Consider the following 19,828-nt stretch of genomic DNA (forward strand, 5'->3'; position numbering starts at 1 on the left):
GCTGAGGGGCGCGCTGGGCACTGAGGCCTTCATCTCACCATCTGGAAAATGGTCCCGATGCTCTCCAGCCTCGCCTCGCCAGCGCGGGGCTTCTGTGAGCATCCTCTGAGCAGCGGCGCTCGGCCCCCAGGACGCAGGGGGAATCGGCGTTAAACTTTGTGGGCCGACGGGCCGCGGCCAGAGGTGGAGGCGGGCAACCAGGGCGGCGGCCCCTCTCCCTAGCTGCCCGCCTGCCTGCCCGCCAGCCCCCTCCCTCTCCGCACTCGCTCGGTCCCAGCCCCCTCCCTCCTCCCGCTAGCTCCCCGCTCGCTGGCTCGCTCGCCGGCTCCTCCTCACTCGCCCGCCCGCGCCCAGCGCAGCTCGGCCAGAACGATCTCGGGGCTGAACACGCGTCCGCCTGGGGGCTCCGGCGGCCGGCCGCCCTGGCCCGCAGCCCCCTCCCTTGCTCCCGCCTTCCCTGCCTTGCTCGCTGCCTCCCTCCCTCCCTCCCTTCTTGCCCGGCTCCCACGCTGTCCGCCCGCCTTGCAGCCCGCGGCTCCGCGCCCCCCGCAGCCACGATGCCAGCGGCCCGGCCGCCCGCGGCGGGACCCGGCGGGATCTCCCTGCTCCTCGCTCTGCTCCTCGGGAGTCCCGCAGCTGCTCTGCAGGGAGGTAAGCCCCGGGAGGGGTGGGGCTGGGGAGGGGGCAAAGTTGTAGTGAGTAAGGGGCGGCTGGGGGTCCTGGCTGCCCCGGGCCACTCAGACACTACCCACTACCCGCTGGGATGGGCGGTGGGGGTGGCTGCCTGAATTCGGGGCAAGGAACCGCGTCCCCTTGGCCCGGCTGTTGGGAGCCTGGAGGTGTCTGCCAGACTCAGCGCTTCCTTGCTTCGGTTGCCGGCTCTTCCTGGCTGTGGGGCTGCCTCGCCTTTGCAGCCCCAGAGGACCTCCATGGAGCAGGGTAGCCTCCCAACCCCAGATTCCCGGAGCTCCCTGCAAACTGCACCTGGGGCTGGGCGCCAGGCAATGTTCACCCTTTCTGGGAGAGGATGAGAAGCGGGCTGCAGGTCCGCCCTGAAACTGGCGACTAGACTCCAACCGCGCGTCTGGGGGGCATCACCGCACTGCTCCCTCCCACTCTAGGACCTTGTGCCTTCTTTTGGCCCCGGTGGCCCCTGGGACCCGGTTTTAGGACGGATCTCAACCAAGTGTCTGGAAGCCGAACTTGGGTGTGGCTTTTGCCTAGAGGCCATTTGAGGGGGCTCGAGCTTCTCAGAACTGGTTGGGGGGAGGGTCGGCAGGGACAGGAGATGTTAGGTCACAGTCAAGAACCTGGGCGAGCTCCCCACTTCTTGCCCCCCGACTGCCTAGCATCTTTAAACACTATTAAGAATTGTGGGTTGGAGGGGGTGCTAGCTTCACCCACCACGTGCTTGGCGGTCCAGAAGGGGAGTCCACATTTAGTGGAGGATAGTGGCCACTTCTTTCCAGACCTGGAGCTGGACCCCCTTCTCCACCCCGCTGAGGTACCCCAGAAAAAAATGGGGAGGGGCGTTAAGATGGAGAGATGAGCGCCTAACTCATCCCGAGCTAACCCCATGAACTTGGCAGGTTTGATGAGGGCACTAGGAGACTCAGGAGCAGAGGGCAACGCTGGTCCACCGCCCGGGGCTCACCTCCGGAAAGGTCCAACTCCCTGTCCCAGAAAAGCGCTCCTCACGTGGGAAAAAGCGGGCGGTGGCAGGGTCTGCCCAGGCTGAAGACGCGCACACCTCCTCGTCTCCCATTTCAACCGCCTGGACCCGGAGTTGGGGGACAGGTGGTGCCCCTTCTCCAGGAGCAGTTCCGGCCCCCCTGGCGCGCACACCTGCTTTCAGCACCAAAGGCCACGGACAGCTCTCGGCTCCCTGGGCCCTAGTCCTGGGTCCCTCTCCCTTCAACTCTTCCCCAAGGCCTGGAGTGCCCTCCACAGCATAAATCAGGCATTTTATCCCCCACCCCCTTCTCTTCAAACGCGGAGGCTGGAATGCAGAGTGAAGAAAAGAATTCATCACCTTTTGTTTAGCAAAGCGTATCATTAGAGCACCCCCCACCCCCAACTTATGAGACAGGGATATCCACAATTTGCACAAGGTCTGGACAGTTTCTCTGGGAAAGAGGAGAGTAGGGAAATCGGCTGGGATGAATCGTTCCCACCGCAGCACGCCCTTCCTTCATTAGCTGTCTCTTTCCAACAACGGCTGGGTGGCCTTGAACAGAGTCCACACGCCCCTCCCCCCTCGCTCCCCACCTTGTGAATCCGTGTTGTGACTGACACACACTGAAAGAACCTAAAGCCGGCCAGTGGCTTGCTGGCTTTTCCAAAGCGAGTCTGCCTCTGAGGACCACACTCTTCAAAGTACCACCCACCCTTCAGGGAAAATGTCTGAATGGCCCACGTTGAATTGTCATCCAAGGAAAGGATTTCACTATCCTGTTTCCGTCATGGGCTTCAAACACGAAATGTGTGCCTGCTAATTTTTAAGACATTTTATGTTGTTTCTCCAACTCTGCACTATGGCCAGCCAGCATCCTTTTTCATAAACTTCAGGCCACCGCCAAATTAAAGTCAACTCATGTACTGCTCCCGAAGGCCCGTTAATAACCATGTTGTTCTGACTCTGAGACTCTGAGTCATCAGGAGGGAGTGAGGGTGGCCAATGAGCATTGCCAGTTCTGATGGTGCATTTGGAAGCAACTGACCTTCCACAGTAGTTCTATTTTTACCACGGGGCCCAGTTCCACGGGTGTCAGATGGAGAACCATCCCTCTGATTCTGTGCTAGAAGCTAGCCCTCCCGTTCCCCGTTCGCCGTGCACTAAGGGAATTTGTAAATACTTGAAAGGGACTTGTTGCTACATTCTCATGCAGGTCACGTGACTCTCTGGGCCATTTTGCTGTAAGGCATGAATAAGTATAGAGTGTAACTTGTTTTTGAAGAGGCTTCTTATTGTCTAAGATATGCACTGGGGAATAATTGCAACTGCGTGCTGAGACTGCGGAGCCTGCATGTAATTTCTTTTCTTTTTCTCTTGAATTAATAAAGCAAATTGAATAGCGCTCATATTTGCTGTTTCCTCCCGTCTCTAATGTGCACAGTTGTTAGATTCACTTAAAGACCGTTTTCATTATGGATTGGTATTCTTTTCCATGGTGCTTCGGCTGCCCCTGCCGGGGACCACCTTATATCTAAGCTTCAGGGATTCTCCTTGTGTTCGCGTGGCTAGGTGAGACATCTGAAAAATAACGTGTTCCTTTCCTTCTCTCTTCCAAGGCACGAGGGTGTGACTCGATCAGAGTGGCTTGTTTTCTGGTTTTGCTCACAAGTTCATTCCTGCTGTTTGAAAAGCTCTTCAAAAGGGCTCCATTTACGGGTCTTCATGTCTGGTGCTCAATTTCTGCAACACGCCAGTAGTGCAGACCTCCACTAGGGGAGCTCAAAGCCCTCTTTGGTGACGGAGGGCAGAAGAGGTGAACTCTGACCTCCGGAGCCACCAGGCCTGTGCAGTGCCAAAGGGGAGCAGAGGGATTCTCTCACAGCCTGGGGATGGCCCCGCCCCGCTGCCTCCACCCTCCCTCTCTCTCTGCTCAACGCAACCGGTTCCTATTCCTCCGGGGAGAAACTACTGATGATAGGACGCTTGTGCTGAAAAAGAGGAAGGAGAGGTGGAGAGAGGGCAGGAGGACCGGCCAAGAAAGGCGTCCTTGAAATGCAGAGTTCAACTGCCCTTGTTATACTGGTGTGTGTCTCCTTCACGGGGCCAAATTCCAAAACCCCAGAGAGGATTTACAAGGCTGTTCTTGGGGAGCTTGGCTGAGCTGGGCACTGGAATTGGAGTCACAGGGTTCTGGTCAAGACTGTTGTGGTTTCGGAATCGGCATGGTCTCCATCGGGGCCCAGCTTCACTGTTTCTGAGTGTGTGCTGCGCAGTGGGGCTACAGCCTCTGAGCCTTCAAGTTACCATCTTTGGCACAGGGGTAGGGGTGGTCAGCGGTCCCAGCCTGGAGGGAAGGTTGTAATGATTACATAACATTTCCTTGCGAGGTGCCTGGCACGTCATAGAGGCTCATGTAATGTTTACTCCCATTTAGCCCCTGCTTTTCAAAGAGCGAATCTCCCCTCTTCATAGACGCCAAGGAAGGAAATCCGGGAAATTAGTGTGAACCAGACGTTGCCCTGAATATCTGGATAATTTAGGCCGAAGTAGCAGGGGTGGTGGTGGGGAGTGAGTAGCTCCAGCGGCTCCCTGCCGCCTGTGGCAGGCGAGAGTTTTTCATGGCCTGGTGCAGACCCTCTTCCTTTCCAGACTCTCGTACTGTATCTCTCTGAACTTCAATGTGACCGTCAGGAAGCAGAGTTCATGGCACCAGAGATGGAGGATGGAAGGTTAATGGTTGGAGAGAAGATGTAAGACCAGAGTTCTCTGGAAAAGACATCTAGTCATTCATTCATTCACTCATTCATTCATTTAACCTCGGCTGAGCAGGCCACAGGGCCCCGTGTTGGGTGTTGGGGACACAGAGTAATACAATGAGGTCCCTGTCACAGTAACGGCAGCCTAGCAAGAGAGAGCTGCAGGCGAAACACCAGTATCGGAAGCAGATGTCAGAGTGCTGTAGGATCCCACAGGTGGCAGTGTTCGGTTCCGGCCAGGGGTGGTCAGTCAAGGACTCCCTGAGTGGGGAGCATTTGAGCTGGCCCTGAGGCATGTGACAGAGACCAGCAGCCAGAGGGGAGACTTCCACAGTAGTAGAGACCCTAAGAAGATTTCACTTTCAGGACACATCACACACCCGTGGAATCGAGAAAGGGGAGCAGGGGTGAGTGGGAGGGGAAGGTAGGTAGGCACACGTGGTCCCGGCCTGAAACGATCTCGCGCCCTGCCCGCTTGCCTTGCACCCCCTGGACATTGTGGGCTCGGAGCTGGAACAAAGCCCTGTGAGCCGCGGTGTCGCTGTTGTCCACTAGAGGTTGCGATGACACCGAGGGAGTCCTCTCCAGGACTGCCAGGCCCAGCGGCTGAGTATAGACCTCGGGCGCCTGCCCTGGGTAAACACTGCTTTGCTGGATTTGCATATTTGCATAATCCTCTGGTTACTGGGGCTCCTCAGAAGCAGCCCCGCCCTGGTGGTGGTGAAGGTGGGGGGTGGGGAAGAACAGGGCTGCTTTTAGGGGACAATAAAAGGGCCCTGCCTGAGTTCCGAGGGGGTCAGTGCCTTAACTTACAGTTGCCCACTGAACCACGCGGAAGTTAGGGGGACTGACCTCCCCCTGCCCCTGCGGTCAAAAATCCAAACATAAGTTTTGACTGCCCCCAAACTTAACTACAAAGAGTCAACTGGTGATCAATAACATAAACAGTCGATTAACACATATTTTGTTTATGTGTTATATACTGTATTCTTACAATAATGTTATAGGAAACGTTATTAAGAAAATAGTAAGGAACAGAAAATACGTTTACAGTACTGTATAGATTTATGTTAAAATTCACATATAGGCAGACCCTCACAGTTCAGACGTCAGGAGGTAGGTGCTGACGTGGGAGGCTGGGCCCCCAAACACCCCCAAGTGTCTCTTCTGGGCTTCGGATGAGAGACAAAACTGTGACACTGCTCTTCGCCGTTTCATGGGGCCGTCACTGTGCCCGCCCTGTGTTCCCTCAGTGGGTCCTCACCCAACCTACCAGAGCGTGTCCCTAGACCGTCCAGACGAGGGAGCAGAGCCAGGGCCGGGTGTCCTGGCTCATCGGCTGATGGAGTCAGGACTCAAACCCGAGGGTGACTGTGACGTCAGGACACCGGGGCACGAGCGTGCAAGTGTCCTACAGTGACGGCCAGATGGAGAGCTGATACAAGCTTGGAAATCGAGGCAGTGTGACCAGACTGAGAGGGGAAGTGTTTTCTCACTCGGAGCAAAGGCCAGATGTCACAGGTCAGCTCACAGCGTAAAAAAACAGGGCATCCCGCCTCCCACACCCCACACCCCATACCCCCGAAGGTATCTGGGTGAACTGTCTTTCTTGTCATCCTCATGCTGTTCCTTTAGCCTGTGTCATCATCCTTAGAGGCTGTACATGGGAAGGAGTTCAGAGAGCACTGGATTAAATTCCCAGCAAGCCGATTTTAGCAGCAGCATCTTGTGAGACACGCTTTAGCTCTCCAAACCTCTTTCCGCCTTATACGCCAAGGGGAAGGCTCCTGTCACCCTGGAGAGATTGCTACGAGTAGTCAGTGTGCGTCAATGTGCGTAGCCCACACCACATGCCCAGTGAGAGTTTGCCATTATTGCTACTATTACTCATCGGGTGAACTTCAAAACCCAGTCCCTAATTGTCTTTTTCTGTGAGACCGTCGCTGGCCTCCTTCCTCTCTGGGTCAGTTATGTATGACCCGCTGGGCATCTCCGTCACATTTTCTCTCCCCATTATAGGTAACTTACCCCCTGAGAATACACGGGTTACCTGTTATATGCCCCCCTCCCACCAGGCAATGAACTCTTCGGAAATCTCAACTGACTCTTAGTCATCCCATCTTTCTTAGCCTGTGTCTCACCCAGCCTAAGTGCTCAACCCATTTGTGAAACCATATTAAATTGCTTTTCATCTTGAGCATAGTTGTGAGGAGGTGTAATCAGAGTCCTAAGATCTGAATTTAATGTTCAGCTCTTTCTCTGACATCTTTGTGGTCTTCAGCAGCCTGCGTGAGCCCAGGTCCTCATCTGAGAAATGGAAATGATAATAGTGTCGTTCTGAGAAAATGCAATGAGGTCATCGATGTGAAATCACCGAAGAATTCTACCCCAAAAAGAGAGGAGAAAGAAAAATTAGAAGAGGAAGAAGGAGAGAAACACACTTTGTAAGAGAAAAAAAAGCCCTGGCTGGTGTAGTTCAGTGGATTGAGCGCAGGCTGTGAACCAAAGGGTTGTCAGTTCAATTCCCAGTCAGGGCACATGCCTGGGTTTTGGGCCGGGTCCCCACTGGGGGCCACATCAGAGGCAATCACACATTGATGTTTCTCTCTCTCTTTCCCCCTCCCTTCCCCTCTCTCTAAAAATAAATAAAATCTTTTCTAAAAATGATTTTTAAAAAAAGAGACAAAAAAACACATTTGTGCAAACACAGAGCCACAAGATGGGCCATTTAATGGGTCCTCGCTGGAGTCATCTTTCTATCCAAAGGAATGTTGGCTGCACTTATTTGCCCTGTGGCTTAGCTCTTTCCAAAATAGAAACTTTCTGGGCACAACAAGGTTGTAGAATCCTCCTTCTCTTGGGTGGCTGGCAGCTGCCAACATGGCCAATACACAGAAAACTGGGAAAGTTCAGCAAAGTGAGTAAAAGCTCAGACTTTAGTATCAGAACAACCTGAGTTTGAATCTGTGGCTTTCCGTTAGATGCGTGACCTTGCAAACCACCTTGTCTCCCCGACCTAGGTCTTAAATCTTGCAGGGGCGGAGGATGGTCTATGCTCTGTCCACTCCCCAGGGCTCTTGTAATTGGGTGGGTGGGTGGGGCATTGTTATAGACAGACCTTGCAAAAAAAAAAAAAAAGAAACAAGGTACATTTCCTGGTGCCTGTAATATTATCAGATTGTAGCAGTCCCTCAGGGTCCCCAGCTGCCTTGGTCCTCTCCCTGATATTTTCATTTTATTGAGGAAGGAGATCCAAAGACAGGAAGGCACTTACTTACTCAAGGTCTTATTGCAAGTGAATAGCAGAGAGAGGACTCAAGCCTCTGACTCCTGGCTTCTGACTCCTGTTCTACAGTGAGCCCCCCCCCCCTTATAAGGACAATGGAATCTACTTTCTTCAAAGAATTTTGCATGTTCTGAGACCCAAAGAGAAGTGGCAACAAAAGCCTTAAGGGTGTCTGTCTCCGTGAAAGCCACGGCATCCATTACCCCATCGCGTGCATACGTGATGTGGCCACAGCAGAGTGACTACATATAGGAGCTTTATTAGAGGCCAAAGTCAAGCCATAGCTCTCTCCCCCCCTTGACTGGGCACCTGAATTTCTGAGGCACCAGTGAACCAGCTTGCACCTGGGAAAGGTGCCATCCAAGCAGATGGCTCAAGTCAAGCAAGCAAGAGTCAACCATGGAGGTTGGGGGAGGTGCAGGTCCCAGACCAGGTACCCCTCCTGTGCTCCCTTGCTCTCACGTGGGTCAGGAGAGTGGCTGATTGAGAAACACAGCAGAAATGTGGGATGTGAGAGCCAGGGCAGCATCACATGAGGCATAGATGATGTGCTCAGGGCCAGCCTTGGGCAGTAGTCACTGGACGCCAGGGATGACCCAGGGGCTGGAGATGAGAGCAAGGTGGGTGGGTGCAGTCTAGTGTATGGGATCAGGAGCTTGAGACAAGTCTTACAGGGAAGAGAAATGGCTGTGAGGTTCCAGGTGACAGTTTCCTTGTCTGGTCCCACCCCTTGCCAGTTTGGAGGTGGACCCGAGCCAAAGCTTAGCATCATCATACACCAGTGAGTTCAGGATGCTGAAATGGAACATTGGTCCAGGACCAAGAACCTAGCCTGGCGAGGTAGTGTAGCTTAATAAAGAATGCAGACGCTGGAGTCAGAGACATATCAGTCCCAACCTACGTGTGCGATCTTAGGCAAGTCACTTCACTCTGAGATGATGGCGGTGGAGGGCAATAACAATGACAGTGATGAGTGCCTGTTATTGTTGTTACTTTGAGCCATTCTCCCGATTCTCAGATCACTGCTGGCTTCCAAGAGAGGGACCGTGATGTCTTTTGGTTATATAGAATAAAGACACCCTCAGAATAGTTCAGGAATAAGAAGGCTCACTCAAAGAGTACCCCAAACGTTGGGCCAAGGATGTTCCAAGGACTGGCTCCTCTCATCATTTCTATTTCGTGGCATCGATTTCTCTGTCATCAGTTGCTTCTGGCTGCCTCGCCACTGCCTGCCTTCTGCTCACTCACCATGGATCCCCCTCATTACCTACATGTGGGCTGTCCTGGCTTCTCCAGCTCAAACTCTGCATGTGGGTGGTCTAACACAGGAGGCACGAGTCACAGGTATCTATTCGGTTTTAAATCTGAATTAATTAAAATTAAATTAAATTAGAATTGGAGGTTTCAGTCCCACCGACCACATTTCAAGCACTCAGTTGCCACACATGGGGCAGCCCAGAGAGAGAACGTTTCCATGTCGACAGAAAGTCCTCTTGAACGGCGCTGCAGTCTGACATACCTCCCAGCACTTGACGTCTTCCTGGTTCAGATTCCTGAGAGGTCTGTTCTGCCCAAGTAATAGGTTGGCCATTCCTGCTGAATTTGATCATCTGTGTGGTAAGCGTGCCATGGGGCACAATACAGGGCCACTCAGGTCTATGCTCTGGGTGAGTAATCACCACTAATGACATTTCACACGCTTGCTCTGCTGGCCTTGGGAGTTGCTTGCTCAACCCTTTTAATTTGCTCGGAGGTGGCTCCGGAACCCTTTTGCCAGTCCATCCATATTCATCAAGGTGTCTCACTGATGAGCACAACCCAGAGAGCTGAGAAGAATCGCAATGTGTCATAACTGTGGGTTTTGTCTCTCTTCCTCGCACACACACACACAGCGAGATTCTTAGGGTCAGGGGTTAACTCTTATTTCCTCTCTATTCTCAGCTGTTTTGTTGAATGGATGAGTGAGTGAGTGAATGAATGAATGAATGAATGAAATGCATTCTTTGGCCATGTCTGATTCAAATTTGGGAGCCGGGCGCGCAAGACACAAAAGCATTCCCAGAAACTGCACAGTCTTTACATCATTTGGGTAAACCTGACTTAGGAAAAAATACGGTGAGAGTGCGTGAGAGGGGTCCCCCTACCCTGGTACATTTAGGTAGTAAAAAGGGATCCATCCTCTTTGAAAATCAAGCTGGAGGAGAAAAGGAAGAGAGGCTTAGAGATCGGGTCCCGGGAGCCCACCCCCCCTCCCTGTGAACGGTCCATCAGGAAGGAGAACAATGTGTTTAGGGACAATCATGGACATCAGTGGGGGGACAGGGTGTGCGTTTTCAAACCCCTGGTTCCAGGCCCGGTTTTAGTCACGCAGTTATTGTGTAACATTGCAGTTTCGCAGTTTCTCAAAGCTTTATTATTATGGAGACAGGGGGAGAAGGTGATGAAATGAGTGTGCTCAGGAGTCAGCTGGCTGAGCGGAAGGAGGCAGGCCCGATGGTGGGTCCCAGCTGAGCCACTGGTGTGTTGCGGGGTGCTCGAGGGAGTCACCTAACCAGCTCCAGCCTCAGTTTCCCTGTGCACAGTCAGAACCCTGTGCCCCCTCCGCCTGGCTGCGCAGGGTGGGCGATAAGAATGCAATGCATAGGGCGTCTCCCTGCACAACTCCAAGGAGAGCTATTTTTACACTGCAGTGTATGTGAAGGGCTTCCCCGAAAGGTAAGCGGTGCACAACCTTGCCACCCTCTGTGCACAACCTTGCCACCCTCTGTGGCAGCCCTGGGCACAGAAGTGTACCCCCCACTCAACTGTAAGGTGACTAACAAAGGGAGAGGGAAGGAGCGCCTTCAACTGCTCATTCCCTGAGGTCTTCAAATCAAGCCTCCACCTCTGCACCCCGCCTTTAAAATAGGGTTACTAAGTTGTACAGTTAATGTGGGCCAATCACCTCAGAAATTAATGCAAAAAAAAAAAATCAGGTCTAGTTTTCCAGGGCTTCAGGAAGGGAAATTTGCCTAATTTATGGCATAAATAAAAAATGATATGTTGAGTCTAATTTGCATACTTTTACTTCCATTGGGGTAAAAACAACATTTTCTTGTTGCCTCTGCTTTTAAGGAAAGTCTCAGATCTCTTTTGTTAATCCAAATATGTACGTTTAAGCAAGTCCCTCAACCTCTTTAGGCCTTGATTGCCTCGGCTGTGAAATGAGAATGATAAATGGACCCACGTCCCAGGACTGTAGTAGAGTCAAGGGTTGACCTTGTGAAGCTCATAGCATAGTCGTTGGGGCAGAGTAGGAGCTCAATAATTAGAGGAACATATACAACATGATAAAATATATCATTATCATTCATTCAACATGTGTCTCGCCCTACACTGGCTGTCACTGGCAAGTCTGAAGGGTGTGATATCACTGTGCGCCCAGCCCAGGACCCAGCCCCAGCCCAGCACATAGTGGCTGTCCTGTCCTGGGGCACGCGAACAAAGGGTCTGTCGTCACCACTCAGCACTTTGCGTCTCACTTGGTGCTCAGTCCCCACCGCTTAACAGTACATCTCACAGGAGCTCAATAAATGCAGAGCGGTTGAATAAATGCATGCTGACATGTAATTATTATTAATTCGTGTGCAGGAAATGCTTGTTAATAACATGCCCAGTTGTCTTCCTCACAGACTAAGAGCTCCTCATGTCTGTGTCCCCAACATCTGGCCCAGAGCACGGCTGGGGTGGGGTGGCCATCAGCAGGTTCTCCTTGGCGTAGGGCCGCGGCCAAGAGCTCAGAATTTAGTCCCGGAGACCTGACTCTGATTCACAGCTTTATCCCTTACAGGCTGCCTAACTGCAGGCAAGTTGCGTGCGCTTTATGGGAAAAGGGTGCTCAGGGAAGAGGACTGCACTTTTTTTGTCGAGTTAATAGGAGACGCAAACAAGGAATTTTCCATCAAGAGCTTAGCCCCGTACCTGACACGAATTAGATACTCAATATAGATACTGCTATGAATAAGTGAGTGAGTGACCTTTCCCAAGAGTCTTGATAGAGGAAGAGGGACTTGGCGTGCAGGAACCAGCTGGAACAGAATTCGCAATTGCAGGAGCCCCACAGCTAAAAACGTTCCGTGGGAGTCTGGGCAGGAACACTGATTGTACAGCAGCCACATCTAGAAGTCGCTTCCCCATTGAAGGTATTTTATTATCTTGGTTGGTAAGATGGAGGTTCCAAGGAAAAGGCAGGGATCTGGATGGGCGAGTCCATCAGTCACTGGCTGGTGTTTTAAGCCCAAGGTTCATCTCGGATCAGCCACATAACCCGGAATGGGGAACCATGTGGGCGTGGCCTGGTCCTCCAGGGAGCCCTCAGGCTGTCAGCTGCTTCCAGAAGACAATGTGTATTTAGCTGTCTCTACCCCATGCTCCTTCCTGCTTCCAGAGCTAGTAGACAGCTGGAAGGGCTGAGACGGAAACAAGTGCCTGTGAGGCGGGAGAATCTCTGCCATGGCTTCATTTACAGGATCTCACTTAGTTATGAGCAGGACTACAGAGGTGATTATTACAGTCATTGGATCATGGATAAGGAAGTTGAGGCTCAGAAGGCTAAACAGTGGTGGGTTAGGATCTTTCATTCATTCATTCGCTCAAGAGTTCGTTTTTCTTCCTTCAAGAACTTCTACTTTACCCCAGGCACTTGGTAGGAGTTAGAGATACAGAGAAGAACAAAATATAGCCTTGCCCTCAAAGAATCTGACATCTAACTATTCTCCAGACTCAGGTATGACTCAAAAATGCAACTTCCCTCTCCCCTTCCCTCCGTTCTTCACTGGTCTCCCCCTCCTGCTCCTGCCTCTAGCCAGCCCACCCTTGGCCCCTCCCCGGATCTTCCACGCAGCGGGCCGCTCTCTCCAAGTGCCCAGGGCTGTGTGTGATGAATACCCATGGCCACGGCCATGGCCTGTAGTCCAGGTTGATACCTACACAAAGCAAACTGGTTTGGTCTTACCCACCCTCATTTCTAGGGGGAAAAAAAAGGTAATACTCTTTAATAGGCCTAATAAATATATGACATAAAGAGAACCTTCCGTGACCAACTCAGACCTCACAGGGACAGACAAGGAACACCAACGGTCCCTGCTGAGAGCAGTGTGACCGGCTTCACTTGTGGCTGCCACTTGTGGGCGCTTCCTCCTCTGTGGCACCTGGGGAAATGCCCCCAAAGCAGCTCTGTGGAGGGTCATGCAGAGCGCCTGAATGTGTGTGTGTACAGACATGATTAATCTGCCCCCTATTCCCACAGAGCATAAACTTGAGCAATCAGTTAATGAGGTTTGGCTCAAAACAGATGAATTCTTTCAGGTCCTGGGGTAGTTTTACTCAAGCGGACATGAGAATCGTCGTTTATCTGTGCACAGCGTGTGACAGAGGACACCCGTTACTGTCACAGATTACCGCAAACAACTCTGAGGGGCTGGGGATACGGAAAATCCGTCCTATTTTTCAGCTGAGGAAACTGAGGGTCAGAGAGGCTTTGCGACGAAACAGCCCTCTGGCCTTGACTTTTCCTGCCGTTGACGTTTTTTGAAAAGTACCGGTCCATTATTTTGTAGTGTCCCCCTCAATCTGGACACATCCCCTTTGAGTTCTTACAGAATGGCACCACGCCATCCACACTGGTCTGTAACTTGCTTTTCTCCTTTCTTAGCCTTTTTTCTGTGACTGGAACAATATCTCAGGATTTTCTTGGTTAGGCTCTCTTCCTCGGCCCCTTCCCTCCCCAGCCTCCAACCCCCAGTACCCCTCTGAGATCCCTTCCCAGAAGCCACTCCTCATTCCTGTCCCTTGGCATGGCTCTGTGGCCCTAGGCTGACCTCCCTTCTACGGTAATGAGGCTGAGCTAGTCTTCATTCTTGTTTATGCAAGTCTTTCCCGGGGGCTCGGGAAATGGACTGAGTCAACCACAGGCAGCACGTATTTAATGAGTGTCTACCCAGCAGGCTCTGCTCTGGGCACGGGAAGAAATGCCAGCAGGGCCAGCCCTCAAGGAACTTACACTCACGGAGATCTTCCATCCATTCCTGCATGCGGCTCACTCACTCACTCCACAAATACTCATTCATAAGCCATGTGCTGGGCAGATCCGCAGCGTGCGGATCACTCGGTATTTGCACCATGGGGTGGAAAGAGCGGTCTGCCCTTGTAATGAGAGAGAGAGAGAGAAAAGGTGAAGCTTGTTCATCTGAGAGAGTAAACAATTGAAAGACTTGCCTCAGAACTTCAGATGTTCTCGTGGGTGCTGTGTTCTTGAAGAAGTTGGAAAGAGAGCCGGAGGACCGGGAGAGCTGCTCTGACCTCAGAGAGAGTGGGCTGCGTGCGGCTGGCTCACGCCACCCATGGGGACTCCGCCAGGCCCGAGCACCTCAGTCAGACCTCGTATCACTCCTTAGTGTGGCCTAGCAGAGAGATCATCTGACAGAAAGGTGTGCTGTGTGACCTTGGGCCCATCTCTGTCCCTCTCTGGGTCTTAGCTTTCCCATCTCTACATGTAGTGGCTTGCGCTCAATCAGTTGTTTCCAAAATGGACCATGAGTTAAAATCCCACGAGGAGCTTTTAAAAACACAGACACCCAGGGTGCATCTTTGCCCACAGCCTAGGGGGCTCCAGACATGCCCAGCAGGGATTGGTGATGCATCCATAAACTACGCCCGGTTATTTGACCCCGAAACCATTATCTTTTATGATTCCTTTGTTCCTGACAATTATGCTTACCTGATAACGCAGGCAGGCAGATGTTGAGCCCTTGACTCACCTTATCTCATTTAAGCCACAGGTGTAAGAGTCCTATGGGATGCAGACGATTATTCCCATTTCACAGCAGTAGCCACTGAGGCTTGGAGATATTCAGTGACTTGCTCAAGGACACACATCTCTCCTAAGACCCAGAGCTGTGATTTGCGAGTCTGACTTGAAAAGAATTCACTGCCTCTCTGTGTATGGGTGGGGGTGGAATTCCACGCACCATGTTCCCTACTTGAGGATAATCCAGGTCTCCCAGCACCTCTTGTCCTTGAAAATCTAATTAACTATTTTCCCCCACCCCAAATTATAAGAGATAGTTGATTTAGAAAGTCACAGAGGTAGAAAAGGTGAGCCAGCCAGGCTGAGCAGGCCCAGGATACGAGTTATAGAAGCAAACGGAGGGCCCTTGGAGCTTAGGGGAGAGGCAGGGGAAGGCTAGGGGGAAAGTCATGGGCATGAGAGAGAGAGAGAGAGAAATCCACCTGTGAAGTGTGAAATGGATCCCACGGAGCTTTCTGTGAACCAGGCCGAGGTTGGCCATGCACCAAGACCCCCACCCCCACTCCCCGACATGACTGATCGCTGCCGACAACCCTCTGCTCTGCTCCTGTGCAGGCAAGGCACAGGCTGACCTAGGGATGCGTTAGCACTCCGCTTCCAACTCTCAGCTTGGCCGAGGATCAGTTGCCAGAGCTTGGGGCATTTGAAGACCTCACAACAAACCTTTGTGGCAGAGGATCAAGAAAAGAGAAGGAAGTGGGCAGAAGGAAGTCAACAGGTGGCTGAGCCAGATCCCTTAGGACAGGAAGGCTGCGGGAAGGTGTTGAGTTTATTCTCAGGTGCTTAGAAACCACAGTAAGCCGGGAAGTGGCTGCTTCTGGTTTGATGACAATGACTACACAGTAGAGGGGCATTATTTAGGAGGCCCTGGCAGACAGGACAGGAAGGAGTTAATCCCAGCCCCTCACCTGCCTCCTACCTCCCAGCTAGTGTCTGGAACCACTGAGTTCCCATCGGCCCAGCCCCCCACCCCTGGCGCAGCATCCTCCCAGTAAGGATGGAAGGGGGCATCTATGCTGTGAGCCTGCTCAGAAGTCCACAGTACTCCCATCCCTTGACCCTTGGGCTATTTTTAAAACCTCCAACTTCTCCACTGACTTGCTTCCTCAAACCTGGCCTGGCTCTTTGAGAGGCTTTCTTTGTCCTTTCTGTCAGGCTGAAGCAGAGAGGAGAGGTAAAGAGTATAAATCTGGACAAACGATGGTTAAATCCACTCTTTCCCTCCTCCCAAATTCTGATCAGACTGTACCAAATGGATCTTATATATTATCACTACTGACTCTCAGTTTAATGTAGGCCCAACGCTGCTGGGTAAATTAAATGACATTTATAATACGGCTTCACTATAAAAATGTGCTTGGGGCAGAAATTAGAGATACCAAGCCTTCTCCAGCAAAAGACAGCTTTACAAATGCATGAGCACCTGAACCAATTTGGAGGCCCTGCCACGTTGATTTAGAGCCGGGGAAGTGGGGCTGATCCCCAAAGAGGAGAAACAATGATCTGGGTGAGAAAGATTTAAAGGTTCTGGTTCTTCTCGTGAACCTGCCTTGGACTCAAAAGCTTCATGTAGAGAAGAAGGTTGACTCATGAGTAAGCGCTGGGACCCTGGCTCCCCTTCATAACCCATAAACCCCACGCCCTCTCCTTCCAGACAGTTTTCACGGCCTCTCTAAGCTGGGTTAGGAACATCGCATTGGAGCACTCAGATTCACTTTGTTTCAGTTAGCTATTGCTGCATAACAAACCACCCCTAAAACTTAGTGGCTCAAAATAACAACCATCTATTCATTATCTCACGTGATGCTGTGGTTTGTCTGGGTTCAGCCTGGAGGTTCCTCTGGTCCATGTGGCGTTGAACTGGGTGGGAAGGGCCAAGAGCCTCAACCGTAGGTGTGGCAGCTTGAGCTGCTTATAACCTGAGGGTCTCAGTTTTCCCTCCTGTGGCCCGTCCATGCGTCTGGGGCTTCTACCAGCCTGACAGCTGGGTTCTCGGAGGGAGTGTTCCAAGAGCCGAGGCGAAAGCTGAAAGTCTTTGAAAGGCCAGCTTCAGAAGTTGCACATTGCGTGGCATTGGTCAAAATTCGTGGCGGGGCCAGCTCAGATTCAAGGGGAGAGAAAACAGACCCTGCTCTCAAGAGGCATAGGAGAGATGGATGGATGAACAGACAAATAGGTAGATGGATAGATGGACGGGTGGATGGGTGGATAGCTATGGATGGCCTGATGAATTTCAGTTGAATTTCATTCAACTCCCTCTGGAGAGCAGGGTGGCAGCAGAGACGTGGCAGCCCCTGTAGTCCGCCTCCCTCTCGTACTGACTCATGAACTAGAACAAACTGTGCCATTATCATGCGCTTTGCAGCTGCTGTGGTGGGTACTCACCGCTCTGTACTCAGCGCTTGGTCTACGCCCGTGCCTCCTTCTGCAAAGGGACCCGTGTCTAATTCACTTCAGGTAAAAGGGGGGTGATTGGCTCGTGTTTGATAAAGAGGCCGCCTTCTGTGGGGTCATTCCCAGGCAATTCTTGTGAAATACCGGCCCAACCTAGGGACCGACATTGTGTTCTCCTACCGTGTCAGCAAGAATCGTGATAGCAGCAGCCACGACGCTGATTCACAGTCGTATTAACAATTGTGTGGTTCCCACGGCTCTGGTGCTAATCACTGTACCACTCCCTGGCGTGGAAGCTGCGTCTGGCCGTTTCAGAGCATCTTCACTTCTGTGAACTTGCTACTATCCGACAAGCACATGCAAGGCTCCGGGAGGACTTTTATCATCATTTCAAGTTTATAAATGGGGAAACTAAGCCTGAGAAGAGAATTTTTAAAAACTGACCCTTGGTCGGTTGATATGGATATCATTTATTGAAGGCCTACTATGTGCCTGGCCGTTTACATCAACAACTGAATTTCCTTCTCACAGCAGTGGTGCGAGGTAGGTAGGTATTGTTGTTGCCACAGGATACAGGTGAGGAAACCGAGGTTCAGAGAGATGACGTTCTCTCCTTGCCAGTTTTTTTGGCTGGGATTTGCTTCTGGACCAGTCTAACTCTTGAGTCAATGACTCTTTCCACAGTGCTACGCTGACTTCCTCCCAGAGCTGTTCATTTTCTAATCACTTTGAGCTGTGAAAAGTTCCATAGCCCTGGCCGCGTAACTCGGTTGGTTAGAACGTGTTCCAGTACGCCAGGGTTGTGGGTTTCATCCCTAGTCAGGGCACATACAAGAATCAGCCAATGGATGTGTAGATAGATGGAATAATAAATCAATCTCTCTCTCTTTCCCTCTCAAATTAATTCTTTTAAGTAATAAAAAAGTCATCCAATATCATGTGCAACATCAGAATAAGGAATTCTTCTATGAATAACTTCTAACCAGCCTCGAAGCCTACCCTTTGCAGCATTTTGACCTTGGAAACTTTTGTTCTTCATTCTGCTCTTAATTCTTTGTAGCTTCCACTTAGCTGAGGCTACCAGGAAGTGAACAGTCAGATAAGGAAGTCGTTGCATGTATCAAGTGATATGAGGTCACTGAGATCTGTAGAGAAAGTTAATTCTCACAGAGATTAAGACATTCTGAAGTTGTAAGTCAAGCACTTAATGATAGCGAACATACAGTGTTCAGTGTCTGTGATAAAAGTCATCAGCTGGAGCCCGGTCTGGTGTGGCTCAGTGGATTGAGTGCCAGCCTGTGGACCAAAGGGTCGCCAGTTCGATTCCCAGTCTAAGACACATGCCTGGGATGTGGGCCAGGTCCCCAGGAGGGGCTGCGTGAGAGACAACCACACATTGATGTTTCTCTCCCTCCCTTTCTCCCTCCCTTCCCCTCTCTAAAAAAACAAATAAAATCTTTTCTATAAAGCCATCAGCTGGTGTTTTCTCAAATACTAATAGGTACACTAGGGCAGGGTTAAACATACTGACTTGAAGTCAAGTCACCCTGGTTCAGAGCTCATCTCTGCCATATCAGCTATATAATCTTGAGCAAGATGTTTAACCTCTTTATGCCTCAGTTTCTTCATCTTTAAAAGAGAGTTCTAATAGTGCATATTTCACAGGGTTGTGGAGAAGATTGAGCAGGCTACTATATATGCCTGATGATCAGAGTTGGTTCACAGGTTCATCTGTGAACGAACCATTGGGATGGAGTGACGTGGAGCCTGTTTGGCTTGTTCTGCACCCCCCCAACACATGACTTGACAGTGAGGAATGGGACCTTCCCAAAGGAAAACCAGAATGCTGCCACCAAGAGAAAAGCCACCAAGAAGTCCAATGTATTAGGGGTTCTTTTTTGTCCGCCATGTCTGAACTGAAACCTAAAGGACTTGGGAAGGGGCAGGGTGTGTGCTAAGAATAAGATGACATGAAGGGAGTTAAGCAGATACATTTCCCCACCGCAGGGTTTACAAAGTAGCTTGAGCCCAGACCCAACGCAGCCATTCCCCATTCTGCCTTCTTCAGGAGAGACCAGGGGAAGAATGTGAGAAAGGCCCTGGGGCTCAGCGAGACAGAGACCTGTTGGTTTTGCAGTGAGCTGACATCCGTGGTGGAACACTATTCTGCAGATATGAAGGGTGTCTGAGAAATGCGCCCGGTGTCTCCAAGAGGCAAACATTTAAGCAACACCTCCCGTTTGAGGAGAATAAAGGAAACGTGACATCAGCTAAGTCCCTTCCTGTTTCTGACCCTCAGATTTTTCATCTGTGAAATGAGCAAGTTGTACTAGGTGATCTCTTCCAGTCCCTGTACTCAAGGAATTGTGACAACATTTTTTAAAAAAATTTTTAGATTTTATTTATTTATTTTTAGAGAGGGGAAGGGAAGGAGAAAGAGAGGGAGAGAAACATCAATGTGTGGTTGCCTCTTGTGGACGCTGTACTGGAGACTTGGCCCACAGCCCAGGCATGTGCCTTGACTGGGAATTGAACCAGCGACCCTTCGGTTGTCAGTCCAACGTCCAATCCAGTGAGCCACACCGGCCAGGGAAGAATTGTGACAAAATGTAAAAGGCGTTAATAATATCTTGAAAGTGAAGAGTCGGGGCCCATCCACTAACTCAGGGAAGTTATATTGAGCAAGTAACTTCATCCATCCATAGCTATCCATCCATCCACCCATCCATCTATCCATCTAGCTATTTGTCTGTCTGTTCATCCATCCATCTGTCCTTCCATTGGTCTGTCCACTCCTCCATCCCTTCCATCTGTTCATGAATCCATCCGTCCCCCCAACCTGTCTACTCATCCAACCATCTTTTCATTCT

At 51.2% G+C, this 19,828-nt stretch overlaps 1 protein-coding gene across 3 annotated transcripts in view; it reads left to right on the forward strand.

The window, feature by feature from the left end:
• Positions 1 to 351: 351 nt before the first annotated feature.
• The window catches only part of SEZ6L (seizure related 6 homolog like), a 173,510-nt gene continuing 154,033 nt past the window's right edge, over positions 352 to 19,828 (forward strand). For all 3 annotated transcript variants that reach the window (XM_037052380.1, XM_037052381.1, XM_037052382.1), the window contains exon 1: positions 352 to 651. In XM_037052380.1, the coding sequence (XP_036908275.1) occupies positions 558 to 651 (94 nt within the window). In that variant the 5' untranslated portion in view covers positions 352 to 557. The remainder of the gene's footprint in view (positions 652 to 19,828) is intronic.

The sequence above is a fragment of the Sturnira hondurensis genome, unplaced genomic scaffold (genome assembly GCF_014824575.4).
Source record: "Sturnira hondurensis isolate 20B ecotype Veracruz unplaced genomic scaffold, ASM1482457v3 Scaffold0007406, whole genome shotgun sequence".
In the NCBI taxonomy this organism is placed as follows: domain Eukaryota; kingdom Metazoa; phylum Chordata; class Mammalia; order Chiroptera; family Phyllostomidae; genus Sturnira; species Sturnira hondurensis.